The 21,343-nt window shown below is 38.5% G+C and overlaps 3 protein-coding genes across 5 annotated transcripts; 2 read left to right on the top strand and 1 right to left on the bottom strand.

Annotated features, from left to right (window-relative positions):
- Positions 1-116: 116 nt before the first annotated feature.
- Positions 117-7,837, bottom strand: LOC121901942. Of its 2 annotated transcripts, none has more exons than XM_042419046.1 (11): positions 7,382-7,837; positions 6,969-7,050; positions 6,062-6,076; positions 5,818-5,948; positions 5,594-5,729; positions 3,235-3,519; positions 2,749-3,087; positions 2,468-2,649; positions 1,428-1,526; positions 1,198-1,320; positions 117-1,099 (listed from the first exon to the last, which is right to left on the bottom strand). In XM_042419046.1, the coding sequence occupies exons 2-11, from the start codon at positions 7,018-7,020 to the stop codon at positions 881-883; spliced, it is 1,581 nt and encodes a 526-aa protein (XP_042274980.1). In that variant the 5' UTR covers positions 7,021-7,050; positions 7,382-7,837; the 3' UTR covers positions 117-880. The 2 variants fall into 2 exon arrangements, with proteins under 2 accessions (XP_042274980.1, XP_042274979.1); XM_042419045.1 differs by having other exon boundaries at positions 117-1,102; positions 7,382-7,836.
- A 764-nt stretch (positions 7,838-8,601) lies between these two features.
- Positions 8,602-13,982, top strand: LOC121901943. Of its 2 annotated transcripts, none has more exons than XM_042419048.1 (9): positions 8,602-8,916; positions 9,948-10,114; positions 10,262-10,394; positions 10,494-10,766; positions 10,855-11,160; positions 11,291-11,421; positions 11,493-11,621; positions 12,781-12,825; positions 12,997-13,982. In XM_042419048.1, the coding sequence occupies exons 1-9, from the start codon at positions 8,877-8,879 to the stop codon at positions 13,174-13,176; spliced, it is 1,404 nt and encodes a 467-aa protein (XP_042274982.1). In that variant the 5' UTR covers positions 8,602-8,876; the 3' UTR covers positions 13,177-13,982. The 2 variants fall into 2 exon arrangements, with proteins under 2 accessions (XP_042274982.1, XP_042274981.1); XM_042419047.1 differs by having other exon boundaries at positions 8,603-8,916; positions 11,258-11,421.
- Positions 13,983-16,145: 2,163 nt separating this feature from the next.
- LOC121901945 lies at positions 16,146-20,877 on the top strand. Its single transcript, XM_042419049.1, has 10 exons — positions 16,146-16,170; positions 16,282-16,324; positions 16,490-16,665; positions 16,830-16,962; positions 17,086-17,358; positions 17,447-17,752; positions 17,850-18,004; positions 18,076-18,204; positions 19,362-19,406; positions 19,604-20,877. Exons 2-10 carry the CDS (start codon positions 16,285-16,287, stop codon positions 19,781-19,783), a joined length of 1,437 nt encoding a protein of 478 aa, XP_042274983.1. The 5' UTR covers positions 16,146-16,170; positions 16,282-16,284; the 3' UTR covers positions 19,784-20,877.
- Positions 20,878-21,343: the final 466 nt, after the last annotated feature.

The following is a 21,343-nucleotide window of genomic DNA, read 5'->3' as shown; positions in this document are numbered from 1 at the left end:
AGGAAGTAAAACCAATCTTAAAAATACACAAGGGTCAAACTGAATATCTTTGGATATGAACTGCCACTCAGACAAAACAAGCCATTTGACATTGACATTATTGGAGAAAATCAAGATAAAGTTAAAAGTAAATTTTATTGTTTAAGAGATGACATGCTCTTGAACAAATTGATATTACAAAAATATTACACGTCCATCTATCATTCTTGTCACTAGAAAGATCTGGCAATAAGATTCTGAACACAAAATTCATGGATTAATACACTTATGCAATATTTGTTGGAACTTGTTACATTTCACAAAACTATGACTACAGTTACCTCAAGGGTAAATACAGTATTTAAGTGCAATAAACATTAAACTGCAGAACATACATTTAACATGACAATTAATTGTTGTTGCAGTTAGGAGTCGTTAACATGATGGATGGAGAAAAACACTTCATCTAACTCTACATTACTGTACAGTAGTTCAAAGTTCCCTTTTGCAAACTTTCATATCACAACGCTCATTTCTGTGTAGCTCTAAAGATCACGTTACACACACACATACACACACTCTCAGCAAAAATATACAGTGCATATTACATTGGTCCTGAGGGTCTGGAGGTAGGTAACAGCAGAGGCTAAAGGAGACGTCAGGAGCACCATCAGTCAGTGTCAAGAAATGGGAAATATGACAACAGGAAGGCTAATGCTCAACTCATGCTGCAGAAAAATTACAATTACATTAACAAAAGGCATGCAATATTGATGTCAAACCATTTATACTAGGCTCAGATGCAAAAGGCACAGGCAAGGTCCTTCTTTTCTTTTCCTTCATAACTTTCTCCGCATGTTTTGTTTCTTTGTCCCTTATTTCAGCTCCACATCTCTGTGCTCTATAAGTGGTTCAGTTTCTCCGAAGTGTAAACAGTGCAGGATTCAGACGTGTCCGTGTCTAGTGGCAGTGCAGAAAAATACTCTTCAGATTTGCTCCACCTTTCTTTATCTCCATCCTTCTTGATTTGGAATTGAACGCAGTCCTCAGAGGAGTGGAGACAGTCTGAAGCCCCGGGCACCGAAAAGGAAATCTTCCTCTCTTCCTCATTAGATGTTTCCTGCTAAGAACGAATGAAGCCATATGTTTTAAAAAAAAAACAACAAAAGTTTTTTAGTCTGTGACACACAAATACTCACAGCTAGAGTATAGCGTTACCTCAGTAGTTAAATTATGACTAGGGGAGCTCCCAGCTGCCGATCTCTGTGCTTCCTGGTTCTCAGCTCTCACATGAGCAGGCGTTAGCTGAGATGGAGTTCCTGCGATAACAGGGGCGTAACCCTGGAAATACAAATACCAGCACATTTCTACATATAATACATTCACACAGGCACAGACCAATTTAACAGTTTCAACTAAAGAAAGATGGGAAACAAAATCAGCCTTACAGTATGGGTTGGACTGGCTCTCGGGATCCATTTCCTTGGTGTTCCAGGCTGCTGAGAGTGACTGAAGCCTGAGGGCTGAATGCAGGGCTGGCTGTAGTCCTGCACGCAACACAAACACACACAGACACATAAAACTCAGTGAAGCCTCTTGGTTTGATGAGGCAGTCATCTACATAATTTATAATCACACAGATTTCCTTCTCTTGCTAAAGAACATTATTTTTCTTTTGTATTCACATCTCATTTGATACATTATTATTGTGAAACTAACTCACATACATGATTTTTTAAGGATTTATGTTGGGTGTGATACCAAAATTTAACAAACACCACTGATTTACACTATTAATATACTTGTCTGACACACAAGATGACAAATTGAGAGAAAACAAAGAAACGTGGTGTCATATTAAGATGTTAGGCCACCGTGAGCCACAAGAATAGCTTCAATGCTCATTGATTCTAAAAGTTTCTGGATCTCTACTGGAGGGATGAACACCATACCATAATTGCATTATTGTCCGTCGCTCCAAAATCCCCCATAGGTTTTTAATTGAGTTGAGATCTGGTGACTGCGAAGGCCAAAATATATAATTCAGATAATTGTCATATTAATCAAACTATTCAGTGACCCTCTCATGTCCTGTATGGAGGCATCTGAATTTGTTCTGTTTCTCTACTCATTTATTCTTTTTTTTTTTCTTTAATTCACCTCCTGTATGTTCTAGTTGTATGTCTGCAGCATGTCTCAGCATTTTGGAAAAAAAACCCCAAAGCCATAGAGGCCTTGGTCTACATTTATGCACATTTATGAAAGATTTTCAATGGACTGGCATTCAGTTTTATATTGATTTTGTGTTTGCGTGAGTGATTTGCTTTTATTCTTTGCTTTTTATATTTCTTGGAAAGTACTTGGTGGTTAGTGTCTAAAATAAGGCAAGACCAGATTTATTTTAAGAACATCCCATATATCAATTCTGCTACCTGAACAGCTATCTCAGCCAGCAGGGCCAATAACCTGGTTCTCCTGATTTCCTCACCTGGATGTTGACCCTCGGAGGGTTGGCTGGTGGAGTGCGGATTGCTCTGAAGCCAGCGAAGATCTGCGAAATGGTGCAGTTAGGGTAGCGCTTCATGAACAGGATGAAACCAGCCAGCGACACAAACATGCCGGAGGGGACAGTGATGGACTTGAGAAGCGCTCGCCATCTACCCCCCTTTTCTGGAGAGATTAGAGACACAGAGATGGAACAGACATCGGGGGGAATGGTGACTGTGGTGAAACAAACAATTCAGATACAAAAAAAAAACTGCCACTCACCGATCACCTGCAAAAAGGTGGAGGACACCAGGTTGCCATCCCCATCTCTGATTTCATACACCCCATCGTGCCTTGAGGTCAGTCTCACTATGATGACCTCATTGATGGAGCCATTTCTGCCCAGAGAGATGAGGCCCCTGTACCGCATGTCATAGTCTGTTATCTGGCCCTCGCGGATCAGCTGCACGGGGCCACGGGGGGGCTTAGGGTCGAAAGGGCCCAGGGAGGTTTCGTCAGGGTGTCGGGCGGGGGTAAAAATAAGGTTGGCATGAGGGACAGGAAGAAAGAGGGGCAGGTTTAGGGATTCCTTGGTGAAGCGGGTGACATTGAAGGCGTGCCCTGCATCCACATGCAGGATCGTGAACGGGGGGGGGGGGGGGTGAAGGTATGAGAGGGAATCAGATGGAGAGAGAAAGATAAAATATAATCATTATTGTTGACAGGATCCTAAAGTTTAAAATCTTCTGGTGTTCTTTCTCTGCTCACCGCGGACAGTGAGGGTGCTACGGGACAAGACCTTCCCTCTGCCATCTCTCACGGTGTAGTTGCCTTGGTCCGCTTGCGTCACTCTCTCAGCCACCCAGACTTTCCTGCCCCGCAGCAGCCTCCCCCGGCCCATATCACTGGTGTCAGGGTCTGTCCAGTTCCACAGCACAACTGGCATGGCCTCGGGTGGAGATCCCCGGGGAGAAAACTCGAGCAAGGAGGCATTTTCAGGAATGTTGTGCTCAAAGTTGTCCCCGTAGTTTCTCTGGTAGTACTTAATGCATTCTGAAGCAAGACGAAAGGGGTGATGAATGAAAGAAAGAGAGGATGATCAGCAGTACATTTACTCAAGTACAGTACTTAAGTACGGTTTTGAAGTTAAATTGTATGCTATTACATACTTATACTTCACAAAATTTCAGAGGGAAATTTACTTTTTGTTTTCACTGCCTTATTTGGCAGCTGTTACTTTTCAGTTTAAGATTTCGCATAAAAAATGTATAACATGTATCCATAGGTGCCTGGTTATGTATTGAAATAAGGGAGAAAACTTGGAAAGTTGAAAACAAATTCCCTTCATTTCTACACCATCTAACCTCTTGGATTAAGTCAAGAAACAGCAACCTGCACTGGACTAGATTAGTCAGATTGAGGAGGCTATGAAAACCAGGAATTCATCAATAACAGTGTATAATTGTGTGGATGAGGACAGGAAATGATTATTAGAAGAAAAGCTATTTCATATTTGAAATTATATTCATAAAAACATTATGTAGCCTAAAATGTTAGTAGGTTGCAGGCTACTAGGCCATATTCAAGGTTAAACAAGGACAAACAATTTATATAAATGAAATAGTCTTACAACACATCACAACATGATTTGTATAATCAAACCTGGTTAAACAATGTTAAACCTGAGGGCTGCTAATCTCAATACTCACAAGGCATCTTCAAAGTCTAGCAATTGCAACAAAGTAAAAACAATTTGATGAATGAAATGGCCTCACCTCAACTGTCTAAATCTAATCCCACACACAGGTTCTCGTGGTTGCTATTGTAGTTGTAATGTTATACAGGAATGTAATCATAACTTCAAAAGCAGATTATTGTAACCTACATTATCTCAAATCAAGGACTATTTTAATGCACAATTCGGAAGGTGATTTTTGCTGCTCAAGACTTAAAAGGGCCATTTTAGTTGAGGACTAGACCTTACTGCCCCTTAGAGTAAACTTGTATGAGAAAATGAGAGAATAATCATGATAATAAAAGCACAGCGCAGAGCAGCCGGATGAGAGATCATCACGCATTACGAGTGATGTGTCATCATATTTAAAAATAATTCCATTCAAAGTGACTAAAACTGAAACTAAAGCAGAGTATTTTGCAGAAGTCTGAACAAGTTACTGTCCACCGCTGGACATTTGACTGTTTGTTAATTCAGACACTTTGGTGCTGTGAGGAAAAGCTCCGCTCTGTCTGTCTGTCTCTTTCTCACCACACGTTGGACTGAACCAACTTTCGGGGTGGTCCGAAAACATCAGATTTTTTTATTACTTGTTTTTGGCAGTTGCTGAAAATAGAAAAATGATCATTGATATAGGCTGCTTAAATATAATCACCTGATTGCAGGGACTGTATGATGATAAATATTTTTAAAAAGACAAAAAGTGGGGTGGAAAAACCATAACTTTGCTCCCCCTAATTGAATAATGGGGATGCATTTGCTCCACTTCCTCCATTGCTCAGGTGCCTATACATGTAAATAACCTATGAAATGAAAATATACAATGCATTGTTAAAAATTAAACCACTGGTCCTCCATCTTTTTGGCTCAAGGCCTTACAAAAAGGCAATGCATTTGAAGCTGTGTGTCACATTTCAGACATCAATGAGTTATTGCAGTTCCACCAAAAGAGATTTCCCCTCTAAACTTCCCAGATGGTTTCATTTCAATAACTTTTCAAGGCCCACAGAGGTAAAACGATCCACTATTACACAACAAAGTCCAAAAAATTAATACAAAGTGATGTAGCAGATTTTTTCATCTTTACCAGCAGACTGTACATTATATACAACTGTATATAAAGTAGTTAAACGACCAGCTACAACAGTAAATTGCTGCTTATGCATAGATGCAATATTAACAATTTAACAATGCAAAATATAATAACACATCAGTTACAACAGGGGCCATTTTACTGCATAACAAGCACTTTTGCTTTTGATACTTTAAGTAAATTTTGCTGTACTTTTATTCAAGTAGGATTTACTTTTACTTATAATGGAGGATTTTTACTGAATTAAAGAGGTAGGTGATGCTCGGTGGATTTCACAAATAAAGAGGAAACTATCCCACCTGAAACAGTCAGACGTACAGTCTCGTAGGTGAAGCCAGAGGACAGTTTGATGGCGTAAAGTCCCTGATCTTCATGAGTCACTTCTTTCAGGACTAGCATCTTATCTCTGGTCCATTCGAACCGTGGGTCCTTTACCTGCAGTCGTACAATAAATGAGGTTTTGGCGATGTGTACACACAACGAACAAACACAAGCATGAACACGCAGACACACTTCCACCCACAATGGTTTTTTCCAGCAGGACACGCCTCATTCCTGGAGGGTTCGGCGTAAAAGTCACAGTTCTTGATATCGAGTACACCGGCAGACGGAATTCCTTCCCGGCACAAACCATCTGGGCTTCTTCTCTGTCACCTGTCCAAGTAGGAAAGAAAATCAGCAACCTCTTTGTCAGAACATGTTTTGTTTTTTTGTTTTTGTTTTTTTTTATGTGAAGGATATGTGATGAGATATTGCTGCTGACTCACCCAGCACGACCCAACCTATGGAGAGAGAACAAAATAAATATGATTATTTATTTTTGCATAAATAATTGTGCTTCTCCAACACAATACACAGACCTCACATATAGTGGAATAACACTCTAATCACCCTTTGTAAATGGTTTAAAAGTTGAGTTTTATTATTACTTAATAATGTTTTATTGATTAATTATAAGGCATTAGTAAAAACAGCGTTTTTTTCCATATTGTTTATCCTCCTTCAGTATGACATGTGATTTTTCTTTTTTAGCTCTTTAGTTTAGCTCGCAGACCTCTACAATGGACTCTTTGACCTCTGACCTCAAAAGAGTCTTTTATTAGACAATTTATTAGCAACTAATTTAAAGCTGCAGTCGATAGATAATGTTAAGAACCATCTATTAATGACTGTTAGAATTGCATTTGCATTTATTATTGCACATAATTTACTAACTTGGGCTGTGGAAACCTGTAACTCTATTAATGACTCTATTGACATGTATAACTGTCTGTCAACTTGAATAAGTGCATTATTACCACATAGAAAGGAAAAAAAACAATCAAAGGGATTTTCACAACCTATAAATATTGTTCTTAGAAACGGCTTACAAATAAATAAACAACAATTATTTTAGCCATTAGTTACAACTGATAAATACTTTATGAACAGTGTCTTACAGTGGCAGAATGTAATTTACTTATTTTAATTGCAGAAACATTATAGAGACAGGGATCAGTCTATGTCTCTTGACGGTTTAAGCCACACTCTTACTTTTAAGGGTTTTTTTACACTGTATGTGTGTGTGTGTGTGTGTGTGTGTGTGTGTGCGTGTATGCCTGGCTTTTACTTAAAGGAGTTCTGCCACTGGTGTCTAATTAGAAAGTGGTGCCAAAATTTTATTCAAGAACTTACCCAAAGCAAGAGGGAGGCTGAAAAGGGCAGCGAGTAGAGCACAAGAGGACATCTTCTCCCGTAAAGACAGACCGGATTGTTTCTTATAGTGGACAGAGATGCAAACATGATTGTCATTCATGCCCATGCTCCTCTGAAAACAAGCCAGCGAGTCATGCGATCATCAATCAACAGCTACACAAGCGGGAGCTCCGAGACAACTGTGTTTCTGCAGATGCATACATCTACAGGACATCAATACTCAATACTAGTCTGATCCATGACGCCTTGTCTGCTCTTTGAAGACATGTCCATTCAGGTGTCCAGCATGTTTCCCATCCACTGGGGAGCATTTACTGCGCGACATTAACGCCCATTCGACCGTCAGTTAATGATAATGTACAAATGTATCACAGTCTATAGTCTAAACTCACCTGCAGGATGTGAAAATAAGTCCGCCGCTAGATGTTTACAAATGTTTCTGTGAATGAGGACAGGAGGATAACAGCGTCCTTTGCAGAGCGCGCATGAGCATTTGGCCTTGTATTTTATTTATGGCGATGGCTAGGTTGTATTCTCGGCAGCTCCTGCGACAGCTGCGTCACACGTCGCGTTATTTTCCCCAGCGTCTGCGTAAATATACGCAATTAGCGCAAGAGAGTGCACAGACGCAAAGTGGGTTATTCTTGGTGTGCGCCAAGATTAAATTTAAAATGTACCTTGGAATTTACAAAAACAAGAAAATATATGATATCTTATAAAAAATGGTTTTCTGCGGAGAGAGCGAGGAAACTGACTTTATGCGCTCAGAGTAAACAACAGCAGCAGGTCGATGCTCGCCAGACACTGAATGTAATATGTTTCCAGAATATGACTTGGCCTACCATCAGACAACAACTTTCCGAAAGGTCAGTGAAAGGTTGAACATTATAAATTTCAACTATGTGCATTGATATCTGTGAACTGGACAATTTTATTTAAATTGATCCTGTGATATTTAAGGAGGAATTTTGCAGTTTAAATTGTCGCACTGAAAATAATCCAAGTGTGCTTAAGCGGTCATGAGCTTTCCTTTATAAAAAAAAAATAAATTGTATCTTTACTTCCGATATTACATTAAAGTGCCTCTGTTGCATGAATAAAACTGGTGCTGTGCATATACTGTAACTGGTTTATTAAAATATACACTGCATAAATGTGTTTAATCAATAACAATAGGCTATAAATACATTTTTAAGCAGTGGGAACATGGATGTAATTCAGGGTCACCAAAGGAAAAAAAACATAAAATATGATGATATTGACCAGGTTCAATGAATACATCATAAAGATAACTAAAAATAAATAAATTGATAAATAAAAATAAAACTGTCTGTAAATATAACCAGCATGGGCTATAGGCTAACATAAACCAGTGGTTTCCAGCCTTTTTGGCCTGTGACACCTTAAATGTCTACTTGTGATCTCTAATCATCACAGATTATGACAGTTGAACCAGACTGATTTTGACTTCTTGGATTGTTTTATTTGAAGGATTTTTAGTGGTCTGAAGAAGTGAAAGTATCCAGTATTACACAAGGAAAAGGCAAACAAATTAGAAAAAATGAATATCATTTTGTGTGATACAGAAAAGTTTATTGTCCTTATATGCCTTAAATCAATTTGACACCTCTCAGGTGAATCACTTTGGTTGGGAATGTGCAGTTTGCGCACATTTGGCGCAGTTATGACGCACAGAAGATGTGAAGCCACGCCCGTTGTTGTGGGTGTTGTGCAAACACCGAAACACCAGAGGAAAAAAGCTTCGTCCTTTACCAGTCAGTTATATCCGTTTGATGTCTTGAGCTCTGTGCCCACCTCTGTCCTCTGAGACGTGAGACACGTCGTTGCCGTAATAACAGTGAACTAGTGTTGATTTTTCCGCAGGTCATGTTACTGACAATCTTAACACTGTCCTGTTTCGCCTTAGGTGAGTAGCTCATTTGCACAATTTCACTTTTTTCCCCGTTGTTTTTGTTTTTACTACCGGGAAGTCACTTAGCGAGGGCTCGTGTCCAAATACTGTGGATCTTGTTTACATTCAACTCGCACAAATACAAACTTGTGTGCGTGTAAAAACATGCGAGCTGTTCTGACGCAGCTGCAGTCCATGTGTTTGCTGCTTGTGAAGTTAAATGTGAATAGTTGGGTTCTGGTTAACATCTGCTATCAGATCAAATCGAACAGAAAACAGGAGATTAACACTGTCCATACTTTCTATTTTTAGACTTACTTTGCTGCATTTGACCATAACGCGTCCCACTAAACAATAGATTTAATGTGGAAATTACAGCAAATATAGTCTATAGAGGAGGAAATCGATAAATATCCACAAAGACACTGCGATTTAAATCTATAAATGTGTAATTAATTAATTGCACATTATTCACTTCATATTTTACAATCGCCTCACGATTAACTGTTTTAATTAAATTAAATTCATTACACTAATTGTACATTTTTATATATATATTTGTCACCTTTGTGCAATATTATTTATTTCTTCACTTGGATTTCATTCATTTATCAATGTATTTTACCCTTTTATTCATGAATTCACTTATTTGTGTAATAATAAGGTCAGTTCCCATGTATGTGTAGCTGCTGTTTTGTTTTTGTTTTGTTCATGGATGTAAGTTAAAGGCAAACAACAAACTAGATTTGTAATACTGGGATGTCACCTTGGATATCAACATTATACCTTAAATGAGTCATCTGAGCCTCCAGCAAATTCCACATTTGCACCACATCTGCTTTGAGTCGGATGTGCTGAACACTCATTGTAGCATTTTGTCATCTTCATGGCCTTATCTGATCTGCTACATTTTTATACCCAAAGCAACATTATAGTTAGACAGCCAGGCCCATTTGATATGTTTTGCATGTTTTCAGATGTTTATTGTCTTACTTTAATATGCTCTGCATCTACAGTATCTCTTCTTCATTTCTTTCTAATTGAAGGTTCATCCATAAATGACCATGACTATACTGAATATGACCATAAGCGGTGCTATGGCAGAGATTTTCGCTTCCCATTTGAATATACACCACCTGGTTTCCGTGGACAGATATATTTCACTCCGAGTAAGACAGGGGGATCCAGGAAGCTAGTGATGGAAAACGGGGAGGTGAGCAGCTTGTGGTGCAATAACCAATATTTCTGTGGTATCCATGCCAGGTGGGATTTGAAACATGTCAAATGTCTGGCTCCTGTTCAAATCAGGACTATCTTAAACGTATCTCTCTCATTTATTTATGTTGTTCATACTATTCAGGCAAAAGACCCACGCTTGAAGGTTTCTTTGAATTCAGTTACTTTGGAACATTTGACAGAAAGAGATGAAGGAACTTTTTCGATCTCAGTTGATGGCAACAGACTACATGATGTCATCGAACTGGAAATTACAGGTGAGAACATTACACAATACTATGTTTTCCACCAGAAAACCTGTAGCATTCTTAAAGAGAATAATTCAACCCTGTTTTTTTCTTTATGTGTTTTTTTAGAGTGTGCTGAACAAGTGGTGAGGTCTTACAACGGTAGGTACTCCCACAATGTTCCTAGAGGGGCTGAATTCTTGGAGTTCACTCCCATCTTCAGACTGGACCAGCCAAGGGTCCTGTGGAATCGCACAGACCCTCAGACCAATACGGGAGGCAGAGGACATGTGAAGCGTAATGTCTGGGAGATTTCCGAACTCACTCAGACAGACAACGGCTTCTACAACTTCAGGAAAAAAGACAAGACTCTGAAATCTAGGATAAAGCTCATAGTACAAGGTAATGATAGAAATATGTTTGCAAACCTTTTAGACTGCTATGTATCTGATTAAATATTCTAAAACAATGTATTGTTCATCACACACAGAGCACAAAACATACTATGATGCAAAGGTGAACGAGGAACTCCGCATCACATATCCTGTGGCTTTTACCCCGTGGCACATGGCCTTCACTCCTAAAGGGGAGAAAAAGAGCATAATGCTGATGAGAGCTGGCAATCTGGTTGAAGAAGATGACTCGATGTCAGAATCTTTTACTCTAAGGTGGAGAATTTACAAGATGAAGACAGCATTATTTATTGATCCTGTGGAAAGCACAGACTCTGGTGCCTTTGAGTTCAGAGACCAGGAGGGCAACCTGGCCCTTGTTGTGCAGGTGAAAGTAGAAGATGGTGAGCGACAGCATTTTTTTCTTACGGGAGGAAAACTGTATGAACAAACTGTTACTGATCATCAACATAAACCTCCAACATCTCTTTTGTCTCACAGATTTTCCTCCTGCATATGTTTATGCTCTTATAGCTTTCGGCATTATCCTTGTGATCGGCTGCTGCTGCTGCTGCTGCTGCTTGAGGAAGCGCACTTATAAAACGAGCTCTGCGAAAAGGGAGTCCACTCCTCAAACTGCAGCGGCACCTGCTGCATATTACCATGTAAGTACTCACTCAAATTGTTTACAATATTTGTTGCTATTTTTACTTAAGTGTCCTCGTTCCAAATGCAGGGTAGAAATCAACCTGAAGGCCCAAGTTACTCTGCTGCACCACCTCCTCCAGCTTACTCTCATCAGCCTTATAATCCTCTGGGCACTCAAGAACCTACTAGAGAACCAACTACCTCCCTTGGGCCCCCGGTACGTGTTTGTGTCCAAGTGTCTTTTTATTGTCTACTACAGCATTCATATCTGCTCCGTAATTCACTTGTCCCGTGTTCTCCTTTGAGAAAAAAATCTGAAACCAAAAAGGATAAATGCATATTTTAAATTGTTTAATTTCATGATAGTGCTGCCTAGTTTTGCATTACTTTGATTAAATACTGTTCTGTTTGCCCATGTAGCTGGAGTCCTTATTTTGATTAACTGTTGCTACACAACAATAACATCATGAGCTTTCCTGCTAAAGTCTCTTTCTTATCCAACTTACAAACATGAACACACATCTTGTCCAGCTTGTTGAACGAGCCATCAAACAAACATTCACTGGGGAAAAGTGAACCGCTATCATCAGTTAGCTGGCTAGTTAGCTAATTAGTTGCACAGCTGCAGCACATTAAACATGTTAACATACCTGTGAATGTCACTCTTGACATGTAGTATAGTAACTGTATACCAGACTCAAACATGGCTCCTATTCATTTGAATGTAAATTGCTTGTTTGGTACGTAAGCTAAAAAAGTTTTCTAGCTTCTGGGTTTGATTCTGCGTTGTGCAGCCCGCTCAATATATCCACAAGTTCCCGCTTAACGCATAAACTTTACACTGGGAGGACATCACAGATTTTAAAATTGCTTTTCTAGGCCCAAGGAAAGTTTAACAAACATAACACCTTCATGGATTAGAAATTCATGATACAAAGAAAGAGTTATAATTGAGCAACATCCATGTTTTGGACCAGTTAGATGCTGGTTTCTGTCTTTGCTCTTTAAAATCCCTGTTAGCGACAAACTGTCTGTCCATGACTTGTAGCTACAGAAGTTTGTTTACTTTGTCTCTGTTCAGTAAGGTGTAACACTGCTACCCTGCTAGCTAATGTCAAACAAGCCTCCAACACATCCCACAGCCAGCTGAGACAAAAAGGAGCATTTCTTATATTTCCTCAAAGACCTTTTTGATACAAAACTGTTAACAATACATTTAAAATACATGCAGACAGTACTTTTGACTGCAAAGAAGGATTAAATGTGATTTCAGTTGAACTGAATAGATCTGTACCTGTGCTTCTCTTTTTCGTTCTTGCTAAATTTCCTCATTTGTCCAGCACTATCTAACATGCATACATTATTTTACCTTACAGGCGTACAACCCAGTGGATATCCATGTGAACCCGACTCAGCCTGAGGTGCAAACACACATGAAATTCCTCAAAAGTCTTCAGGCAAAAATCATATACTCTTGAAAGTCCTTATTCTAAGAATGATTTTTGGTCCCTCAAGGGCAGACTCATTTAACTCATCAAACTTATTTCAGCTGTTTCATTAACACACCTTTTTTTATTCACTGCTCTCTCCAGGTTGCAGTTCCAGGAGGGCAAGGAGCAGCTCCAACTTTCTCACTGGGCTCCGATTGTCTCTCCTCAGACTCTGGACCAACGTTTGAGCTGAAAGGAGTAAACTTTCCCTCTGCTCCTCCCCTCAGCTCAAACTCAGATTATAATGATGTTTACACCTCAGACCAACTCAACTTCCTGTAGGCAACACAACAAGCTCATGTGGTGCAGAGTTGACTTCAGCATGGTGTTTTGTGACTAGGTGGCACATAGCTACTTCAATCCTTGACACATGACCAAACTTATCATAAGTTACTCAGGGTATGGGATATTGTCTTTTTTAATGTAAATACACACACAGATGCAGCGTGATCAAACAAATTTGGGGCCAGCAGAGTATTATTAGCTTTGGGTTTTGTATTTTTGAGAATTTTAAACCTTTACTGGACAGCTTATAGTATAGAGACAGACAGAGACAAAGTATTAATAGTGTTTTATCAGTTTACTCTTGATATCTTAAGTTGGTTGCAAGGCTGCAGTTGAGTGTGAAGCAGTGGAGTCTAAAAACAAGACATTTATCAATTAAGGTCTATTCCTACATATGCTGTATTTCAAGAGTTAAGTGCCTCATCAGAGCATCTCTATAATATAGAATATAAAACAACACACTACACTCAGCAATTTAAGCCATGGTTACTGACTTTACTAATCTATACATAATGTTTTTATATTGTTGTTTCAAACCTTTTTCATGTTTCTTCAGGTTCATATATAAATGTGTCTGGATTTTTGAGAAATGATGTGGTCTTTTTTTGTTTGTTTGTAAAACTGTAAAGTGTTACTCTGTTTGTCTTTTCACACATTTGTAGATCTTGTGTAAGCTGGAGCTATTTTTTCCATAAACTCTTCTTTTGGCTTTGAGAAACTCCATTAATGTAAAATTGTGATATTTGATATGTGGTATAAATGTTTGCGGAAAGATGTGTGATTAAACTTTGACCTTAACATTTTCTCCTGGACTTTGAAAGCATCATATATTGCCTTGTCGGACTGTTTTAAAGCCCAGAGAAAAGCTACAGCAGAATGGAAACAAAATCTCAATAATAGTTTATTACTTGGCTGATGTGGGAGACAGATTAAAAGGATTTATCTTTGTCCATGCATGTCTCACCATTTTATTTAAATGAATCCTCTAAATTATAAGGAGGAACTTTGCGGTTTTAGTTGTCCTACAATAATCTAAATGTATTTAAGCAGTCATGAGCTTTCTTGTACAAAAAATGTTTGTATTGTGACTTTACTCCTGATATTACATTAAACTGTCTCTGTTACATAAGTAAAACTGGTTCTGTGCATATACTGTAACTGCTTAATTAAAATATACACTCCATAATTGTGTTTGAATAATACAAATATAAGCATATTTTAAGCCGTGAGGACATGGATACAATGCAGGGTTACCAAAATGGAACCCCACCCCAAAAAAAACATTAAATATGAAGTTGACCAGGTTCAAAGTATTAATCATAGAGATAGCTAAAAATAAGTAAATAAATAGATAAAAATGAAAGTGTCTCTAAATATCACCACCAGGGCTATAGGCTACCATAAAGCAGTGGTTTCCAACTTTTTTGGCCTGTTACATCTTAAATATCTACTTGTGACCCCATCATCACAGATTATGACACTTCAACCAAAGAGTGATTATGTCTTCTTGGATTGTTTTATTTCAAGGATTTTTAATGATCTGAAGAGCTGAAAGTATCAAGTATTACACAAGATAAAGGCAAAATATCAGAAAAGTGAATATCATTTTGTGTATTAGAGAAATATTTATCATCCGTATATGCCTTAGATCATTTTTTGTCCCCTCAGATGAATCGCCTTCGTTGGGAACCGCTGCATTTTGTGCACATTTGGCACAGTTATGATGCAAAGAAAGTGTGAAGCCTCGCCCAATGTTCTAGGTGCTGTGCAAACTCCAGCGAAGGAAAAAAACTGTATGTTGCTGCAGTACTGGGGAAAACTAAGTGGCTCCAATCAAACCCTCCCAGCTAGATGTCTTTTGCAAGGGCCGTGGGCCTCTGGTGTCAAAATCAAAAACACCATTTTTCAACAGTATAAATCAGTGGGTCAGGAAACTGAGAATGGAGCAGGAACACATAGCAAAACCCATGGGATGGTTATTTGTACCTTTTGGCTAATGCAAGAGCTGGACATTGGTCTCACTTTTCTTTTTACAAGAAAAGGATAATAGTGTGATAGCTTCAAAAATAGAGCATTATCTTAACAGAGTAATGGGATCTTATTTGAAAATTTTCACAGACAGTTCTATTGGCCCAAAGTGTGGGAAAGCAGGATTTGGGGTGTATGTGGCTCAGCTTGGACTTTGCATCGACCACAAATGGAAGCTCTGTTTTCACAACATAACTATTAGCAGTTCTTTGGGCTTTGTGGTGGACAGAGGACGTAAGACCAAACAAAGTTCTCATTTATTCTGATTCAGCAGCTGCTCTGATGGCTTTAAGAGAAGGTGAATCAAAAGCTGGACCTGACCTTAGTAATGAGATCTTATCTGTTTTGTTTAGAATTGGGAGGACTGGCTGTGAAGTCAAGTTTTGCTGGGTTCCTGGGAATACTGGAGTTGAGGGAAATAAAACAGCCAATTCTATAGCAGAGTCAATCCTGAAGAAAGAAGATCTAAATATATCCCTGAGAAGAGTGGAAGTTAGAGGAAAAATCAAGGACGGTGTTGAAAGAGAATAGCAGGGATTACGGGAAAAGGAGACCAGAGGAAGGTGCTATTTATCTCCTCATCCTCAGATTAAAAAAGGCAATTATTGTGGTGGAACCAGAAGAGATTCTGATAAAATTTTGCAGACAGGCTCTGATGCTGTGTGTTAAATCAGTACCAGCACATTATAGGAAAACCTCCTACTGGATTATGTGAATCTGGACATCCTGAAACAGTCAAACATGTTTTCCTAGAATGGTGCAAATATACAGAAAGAAAAACTTTTTATATGAGATTGTCAGACCTAGGAGTCTTGTCATTCTCTATTAAATCTTTCTGTGATTGTGCCAGTTAAATTTTTGTCCTGCGGAGGGCAGACATGATCCTAGTAGCGTCCACACTACCAAAATCCTGCCAGAGGAAGAAGAAGAAGAAGAAGAAGAAGCGCAATCTGCCTTGTCACAGTGAGTCCTGTCTGTCTAGTGTCTTATACTCGATGTCCAATTTTGTCCTCTGAAACAGTGAGACGCGTCGTTGCCGTAATAACATTGAACTACTGTTTTACTTCTCTGCAGGTCATGTTACTCAAAGTCTTAACACTGTCCTGTTTCGCTTTAGGTTAGTAGCTCATTTGCACAGATTCATAGAATAAATGCACCTAGAGTATGTGGATTTAAAGATATTTAGCATCAATTTTTATTTTATGTTTCATATATATTTTTTAAAAGTTTTTTTGCGTGTTCCCAGTTGTTTGTCTTACCTTAATATTCCCTCAACCTACAGGATCTCTTCCTCACTTCCTTCTGATTGAAGGTTCAGACGATGTTATTAAGAAAGAGGTGTGCTATGGAAGAAATGTATACATACCATTTGATTATGTACCAACTTTTTACCCTGAACGGATGTATTTCACCCCGAGTAAAGGGGGATCCCGGAAGATAATGATGGAAAACGGGGAGGTGAGCAGCTTGTGATGAAATAACTTTAACCAATATTTCTGTGGTATGCATGCCAGGTAGGATCTGAAACATGTCAAATGTCTGGCTCCTGTTCAAATCAGGACTATCTTAAATGTATATTTCTCTGTCCTGAGTATATTTATTTGTGTTGTCCGTCTATTCAGGCGAAGGACCCACGCCTCAGGGTTTCCAGAACGTCACTTACTTTGACAGATTTGACAGAAAGAGATGATGGAACTTTTTCGGTCTCATTTAGTATAGGACGCATATTCGATATCCTCAAAGTGAAAATTTTGGGTGAGAACATTAAACAATACAATCTTTTTTCAACCAGAAAACCTGTAGTATTCTTAAAGAGAATAATTCAACCCTGTTTTTTTCTCTATGTGTTTTTTTTTGTTTGTTTTTTTTGTTTTTTAGAGTGTGCTGAAAAAGTGAAGAGGTCTTACATGGATATGTACTCCCACAATGTTCCTAGAGAGGCTGAATTCTTGGAGTTCACTCCCATCTTCAGACTGGACCAGTCAAGGGTCCTGTGGAATCGCACAGACCCTCAGACCAATACGGGAGGCAGAGGACATGTGAAGCGTAATGTCTGGGAGATTTCAAAACTCACTCAGGCAGACAACGGCTTCTACAACTTCAGGAAAAAAGACAAGACTCTGAAATCTAGGATAAGGCTCATAGTACAAGGTAATGATAGAAAAATGCTTGCAAGCCTTTTAGACTGCTATGTATCTGATTAAATATTCTAAAACAATGTATTGTTCATCACACACAGAGCACAAAACATACTATGATGCAAAGGTGAACGAGGACCTCTACATCACATATCCTGTGGCTTTTACCCCGTGGCACATGGCCTTCACTCCTAAAGGGAGGAAAAAGAGCATAATGCTGATGAGAGCTGGCAATCTGGTTGAAGAAGACGACTCGATGTCAGAATCTTTGAATTTAATAGGGAGACTTCAGGAGGTGAATGAAGGCATAGAGATTTCTCCTGTGGAAAGCACAGACTCTGGTGCCTTTGAGTTCAGAGACCAGGAGGGCAACCTGGTCCTTGTTGTGCAGGTGAAAGTAGAAGATGGTGAGCGAGAGCATTTTTTTCTTACGGGAGGAAAACTGTATGAACAAACTGTTACTGATCATCAACATAAACCTCCAACATCTCTTTTCTCTCACAGATTTTCCTCCTGCATTTGTTTATGTTGCTTTAATTGCCGGCATTATCCTTGTGATCGGCTGCTGCTGCTGCTTGAAGAAGCGCTGTTGTAAAAAGAGCTCTGCGAAAAGGGAGTCCACTCCTCAAACTGCAGCGGCACCTGCTGCATATTACCATGTAAGTACTCACTCAAATTGTTTACAATATTTGTTGCTATTTTTACTTAAGTGTCCTTGTTCCAAATGCAGGGTAGAAATCAACCTGAAGGCCCAAGTTACTCTGCTGCACCACCTCCTCCAGCTTACTCTCATCAGCCTTATAATGCTCTGGGCACTCAAGAACCTACTAGAGAACCAACTACCTCCCTTGGGCCCCCGGTACGTGTTTGTGTCCAAATGTCTTTTTATTGTCTACTACAGCATTCATATCTGCTCCGTAATTCACTTGTCCCGTGTTCTCCTTTGAGAAAAAAATCTAAAACCAAAAAGGATAAATGCACATTTTAAATTGTTTAATTTCATGATAGTGCTGCCTAGTTTTGCATTACTTTGATTAAATACTGTTCTGTTTGCCCATGTAGCTGGAGTCCTTATTTTGATAAACTGTTGCTACTCAACAACAAGATCATGAGTTTTCCTGCTAAAGTCTCTTTCTTATCCAACTTACAAACATGAACACACATCCTGTCCAGCTTGTTGAACGAGCCATTAAACAAACATTCACTGGGGAAAAGTGAACCGCTATCATCAGTTAGCTGGCTAGTTAGCTAATTAGTTGCACAGCTGCAGCACATTAAACATGTTAATACCTGTGAATGTCACTCTTGACATGTAGTATAGTAACTGTATACCAGACTCAAACATGGCTCCTATTCATTTGAGTGTAAATTGCTTGTTTGGTACGTAAGCTAAAAAAGTTTTCTAGCTTCTGGGTTTGATTCTGCGTTGTGCAGCCCACTCAATATATCTGCGAGTTCCCGCTTAACGCATAAACTTTACACTGGGAGGACATCACAGATTTTAAAATTGCTTTTCTAGGCCCAAGGAAAGTTTAACAAACATAACACCTTCATGGATTAGAAATTCATGATACAAAGAAAGAGTTATAATTGAGCAACATCCATGTTTTGGACCAGTTAGATGCTGGTTTCTGTCTTTGCTCTTTAAAATCCCTGTTAGCGACAAACTGTCTGTCCATGACTTGTAGCTACAGAAGTTTGTTTACTTTGTCTCTGTTCAGTAAGGTGTAACACTGCTACCCTGCTAGCTAATGTCAAACAAGCCTCCAACACATCCCACAGCCAGCTGAGACAAAAAGGAGCATTTCTTATATTTCCTCAAAGACCTTTTTGATACAAAACTGTTAACAATACATTTAAAATACATGCGGACAGTATTTTTGACTGCAAAGAAGGATTAAATGTGACTTCAGTTGAACTGAATAGATCTGTACCTGTGCTTCTCTTTTTCGTTCTTGCTAAATTTCCTCATTTTTCCAGCACTGTTTAAAATGCATACATTATTTTACCTTACAGGCGTACAACCCAGTGGATATCCATGTGAACAAGACTCAGCCTGAGGTGCAAACACACACAAAATTCCCTAAAAATGCATGAAATCAAAAGTCTTCAGGCAAAAATCATATACTCTTAAAAGCCCAAGAAAGTCCTTATTCTAAGAATGATTTTTGGTCCCTCAAGGGCAGACTCATTTAACTCATCAAACTTATTTCAGCTGTTTCATTAACACACCTTTTTTTGTTCACTGCTCTCTCCAGGTTGCAGTTCCAGGAGGGCAGGGAGCAGCTCCAACTTTCTCACTGGGCTCCGATTGTCTCTCCTCAGACTCTGGACCAACGTTTGAGCTGAAAGGAGTAAACTTTCCCTCTGCTCCTCCCCTCAGCTCAAACTCAGATTATAATGATGTTTACACCTCAGACAAACTCAACTTCCTGTAGGCAACACAATGAAAGTTCATGTGGTGCGGAGTTGACTTCAGCATGGTGTTTTGTGACTAGCTGGCACATAGCTACTTCAATCCTTGACACATGACCAAACTTATCATAAGTTACTCAGGGTATGGGATATTGTCTTTTTTAATGTAAATACACACACTTATGCAGCGTGATCAAACAAATTTGGGGCCAGCAGAGTATTATTAGCTTTGGGTTTTGTATTTTTGAGAATTTTAAACCTTTACTGGACAGCTTATAGTATAGAGACAGACAGAGACAAAGTATTAATAGTGTTTTATCAGTTTACTCTTGATATCTTAAGTTGGTTGTAAGTCTATTCCTACATATGCTGTATTTCAAGAGTTAAGTGCCTCATCAGAGCATCTCTATAATATAGAATATAAAACAACACACTACACTCAGCAATTTAAGCCATGGTTACTGACTTTACTAATCTATACATAATGTTTTTATATTGTTGTTTCAAACCTTTTTCATGTTTCTTCAGGTTCATATATAAATGTGTCTGGATTTTTGAGAAATTATGTGGTCTTTTTTTGTTTGTTTGTAAAACTGTGAACTGTTACCCTGTTTATCTTTTCGCACATTTGTAGATCTTGTGTAAACTGGAGCTTTTTTTTCCATAAACTCTTCTTTTGGCTTTGAGAAACTCCATTAATGTGAAATTGTGATATTTGATATGTGGTATAAATATTTGTAGAAAGATGTGTGATTAAACTTTGACCTTAACATTTTCTCCTGGACTTTGAAAGCATCATGTATTGCCTTGTCGGACTGTTTTAAAGCCCAGAGAAAAGCTGCAGCAGAATGGAAACAAAATCTCAATAATAGTTTATTACTTGGCTGATGTGGGAGACAGATTAAAAGGATTTATCTTTGTCCATGCATGCCTCACCATTTTATTTAAATGAATTCTCTAATTTATAAGGAGGAATGTTAAATTGTCCTACTGAAGATAATCCAAGTGTACTTAAGCAGACATGAGCTTTCTTGTACAAAAAAAAATTGTATTGTGACTTTACTTCAGATATCACATTAACCTGCCTCTGTTACATAAATAAAACTGGTGCTGTGCATATACTGTAACTGCTTTATTAACATACACATTACATAAACGTTTGATTAATAATAATATAAATACATTTTTAAGCAGTGGGAACATGGATGAAATGCAGGGATACCAAAAACCACAAAATATGATGATATTGACCAGATTCAAAGAGTACATCAATACCTAAAAATCAATCAATAAATATATACATATCAAAGTATCTGTAAATATCACCAGCATGGGCTACAGGCTACCATAAACCAGTGGTTTCCAACCTTTTTGGTCTGTGACACCTCAAATGTCTACTTGTGATCTCTAATCTCCACAGATTATGACACTTCAACCAAAGAGTGATTTTGATTTTGCCTTCTTGGATTTTTTTTTTTATTTGAAGAATTTTTAGTGGTCTGAAGAGGTGAAAGTATCCAGTATTACACAAGAAAAGGCACAAAAAAGGCAAAAAGAAAAAGAAAAAAAAGAATATAATTTTG

Source organism: Thunnus maccoyii, chromosome 8 (genome assembly GCF_910596095.1).
Source record: "Thunnus maccoyii chromosome 8, fThuMac1.1, whole genome shotgun sequence".
Lineage (NCBI taxonomy): Eukaryota > Metazoa > Chordata > Actinopteri > Scombriformes > Scombridae > Thunnus > Thunnus maccoyii.
Note: the sequence above shows the minus strand (reverse complement) of the source record. Positions and strands in the feature narration are given on the sequence as shown.

Bases quoted from the DNA above. Each gene is read 5' to 3' on its own strand.
- LOC121901942 (XM_042419045.1), bottom strand. From the start codon at position 7,020: ATGTCCTCTTGTGCTCTACTCGCTGCCCTTTTCAGCCTCCCTCTTGCT. The intron at 2,650-2,748 runs GTGAGTGGCAGT...TAATCTCTCCAG, and splicing joins CACCTTTTTGCAGGTGATCG to AAAAGGGGGGTAGATGGCGA. The intron at 1,527-2,467 runs GTGAGGAAATCA...TGTTGCGTGCAG, and splicing joins CTCCGAGGGTCAACATCCAG to GACTACAGCCAGCCCTGCAT.
- LOC121901943 (XM_042419047.1), top strand. From the start codon at position 8,877: ATGTTACTGACAATCTTAACACTGTCCTGTTTCGCCTTAG. The intron at 10,395-10,493 runs GTGAGAACATTA...GTGTTTTTTTAG, and splicing joins CATCGAACTGGAAATTACAG to AGTGTGCTGAACAAGTGGTG. The intron at 11,622-12,780 runs GTACGTGTTTGT...TTTACCTTACAG, and splicing joins CTACCTCCCTTGGGCCCCCG to GCGTACAACCCAGTGGATAT.
- LOC121901945 (XM_042419049.1), top strand. From the start codon at position 16,285: ATGTTACTCAAAGTCTTAACACTGTCCTGTTTCGCTTTAG. The intron at 16,325-16,489 runs GTTAGTAGCTCA...CTCAACCTACAG, and splicing joins ACTGTCCTGTTTCGCTTTAG to GATCTCTTCCTCACTTCCTT. The intron at 19,407-19,603 runs GTGCAAACACAC...TGCTCTCTCCAG, and splicing joins TGAACAAGACTCAGCCTGAG to GTTGCAGTTCCAGGAGGGCA.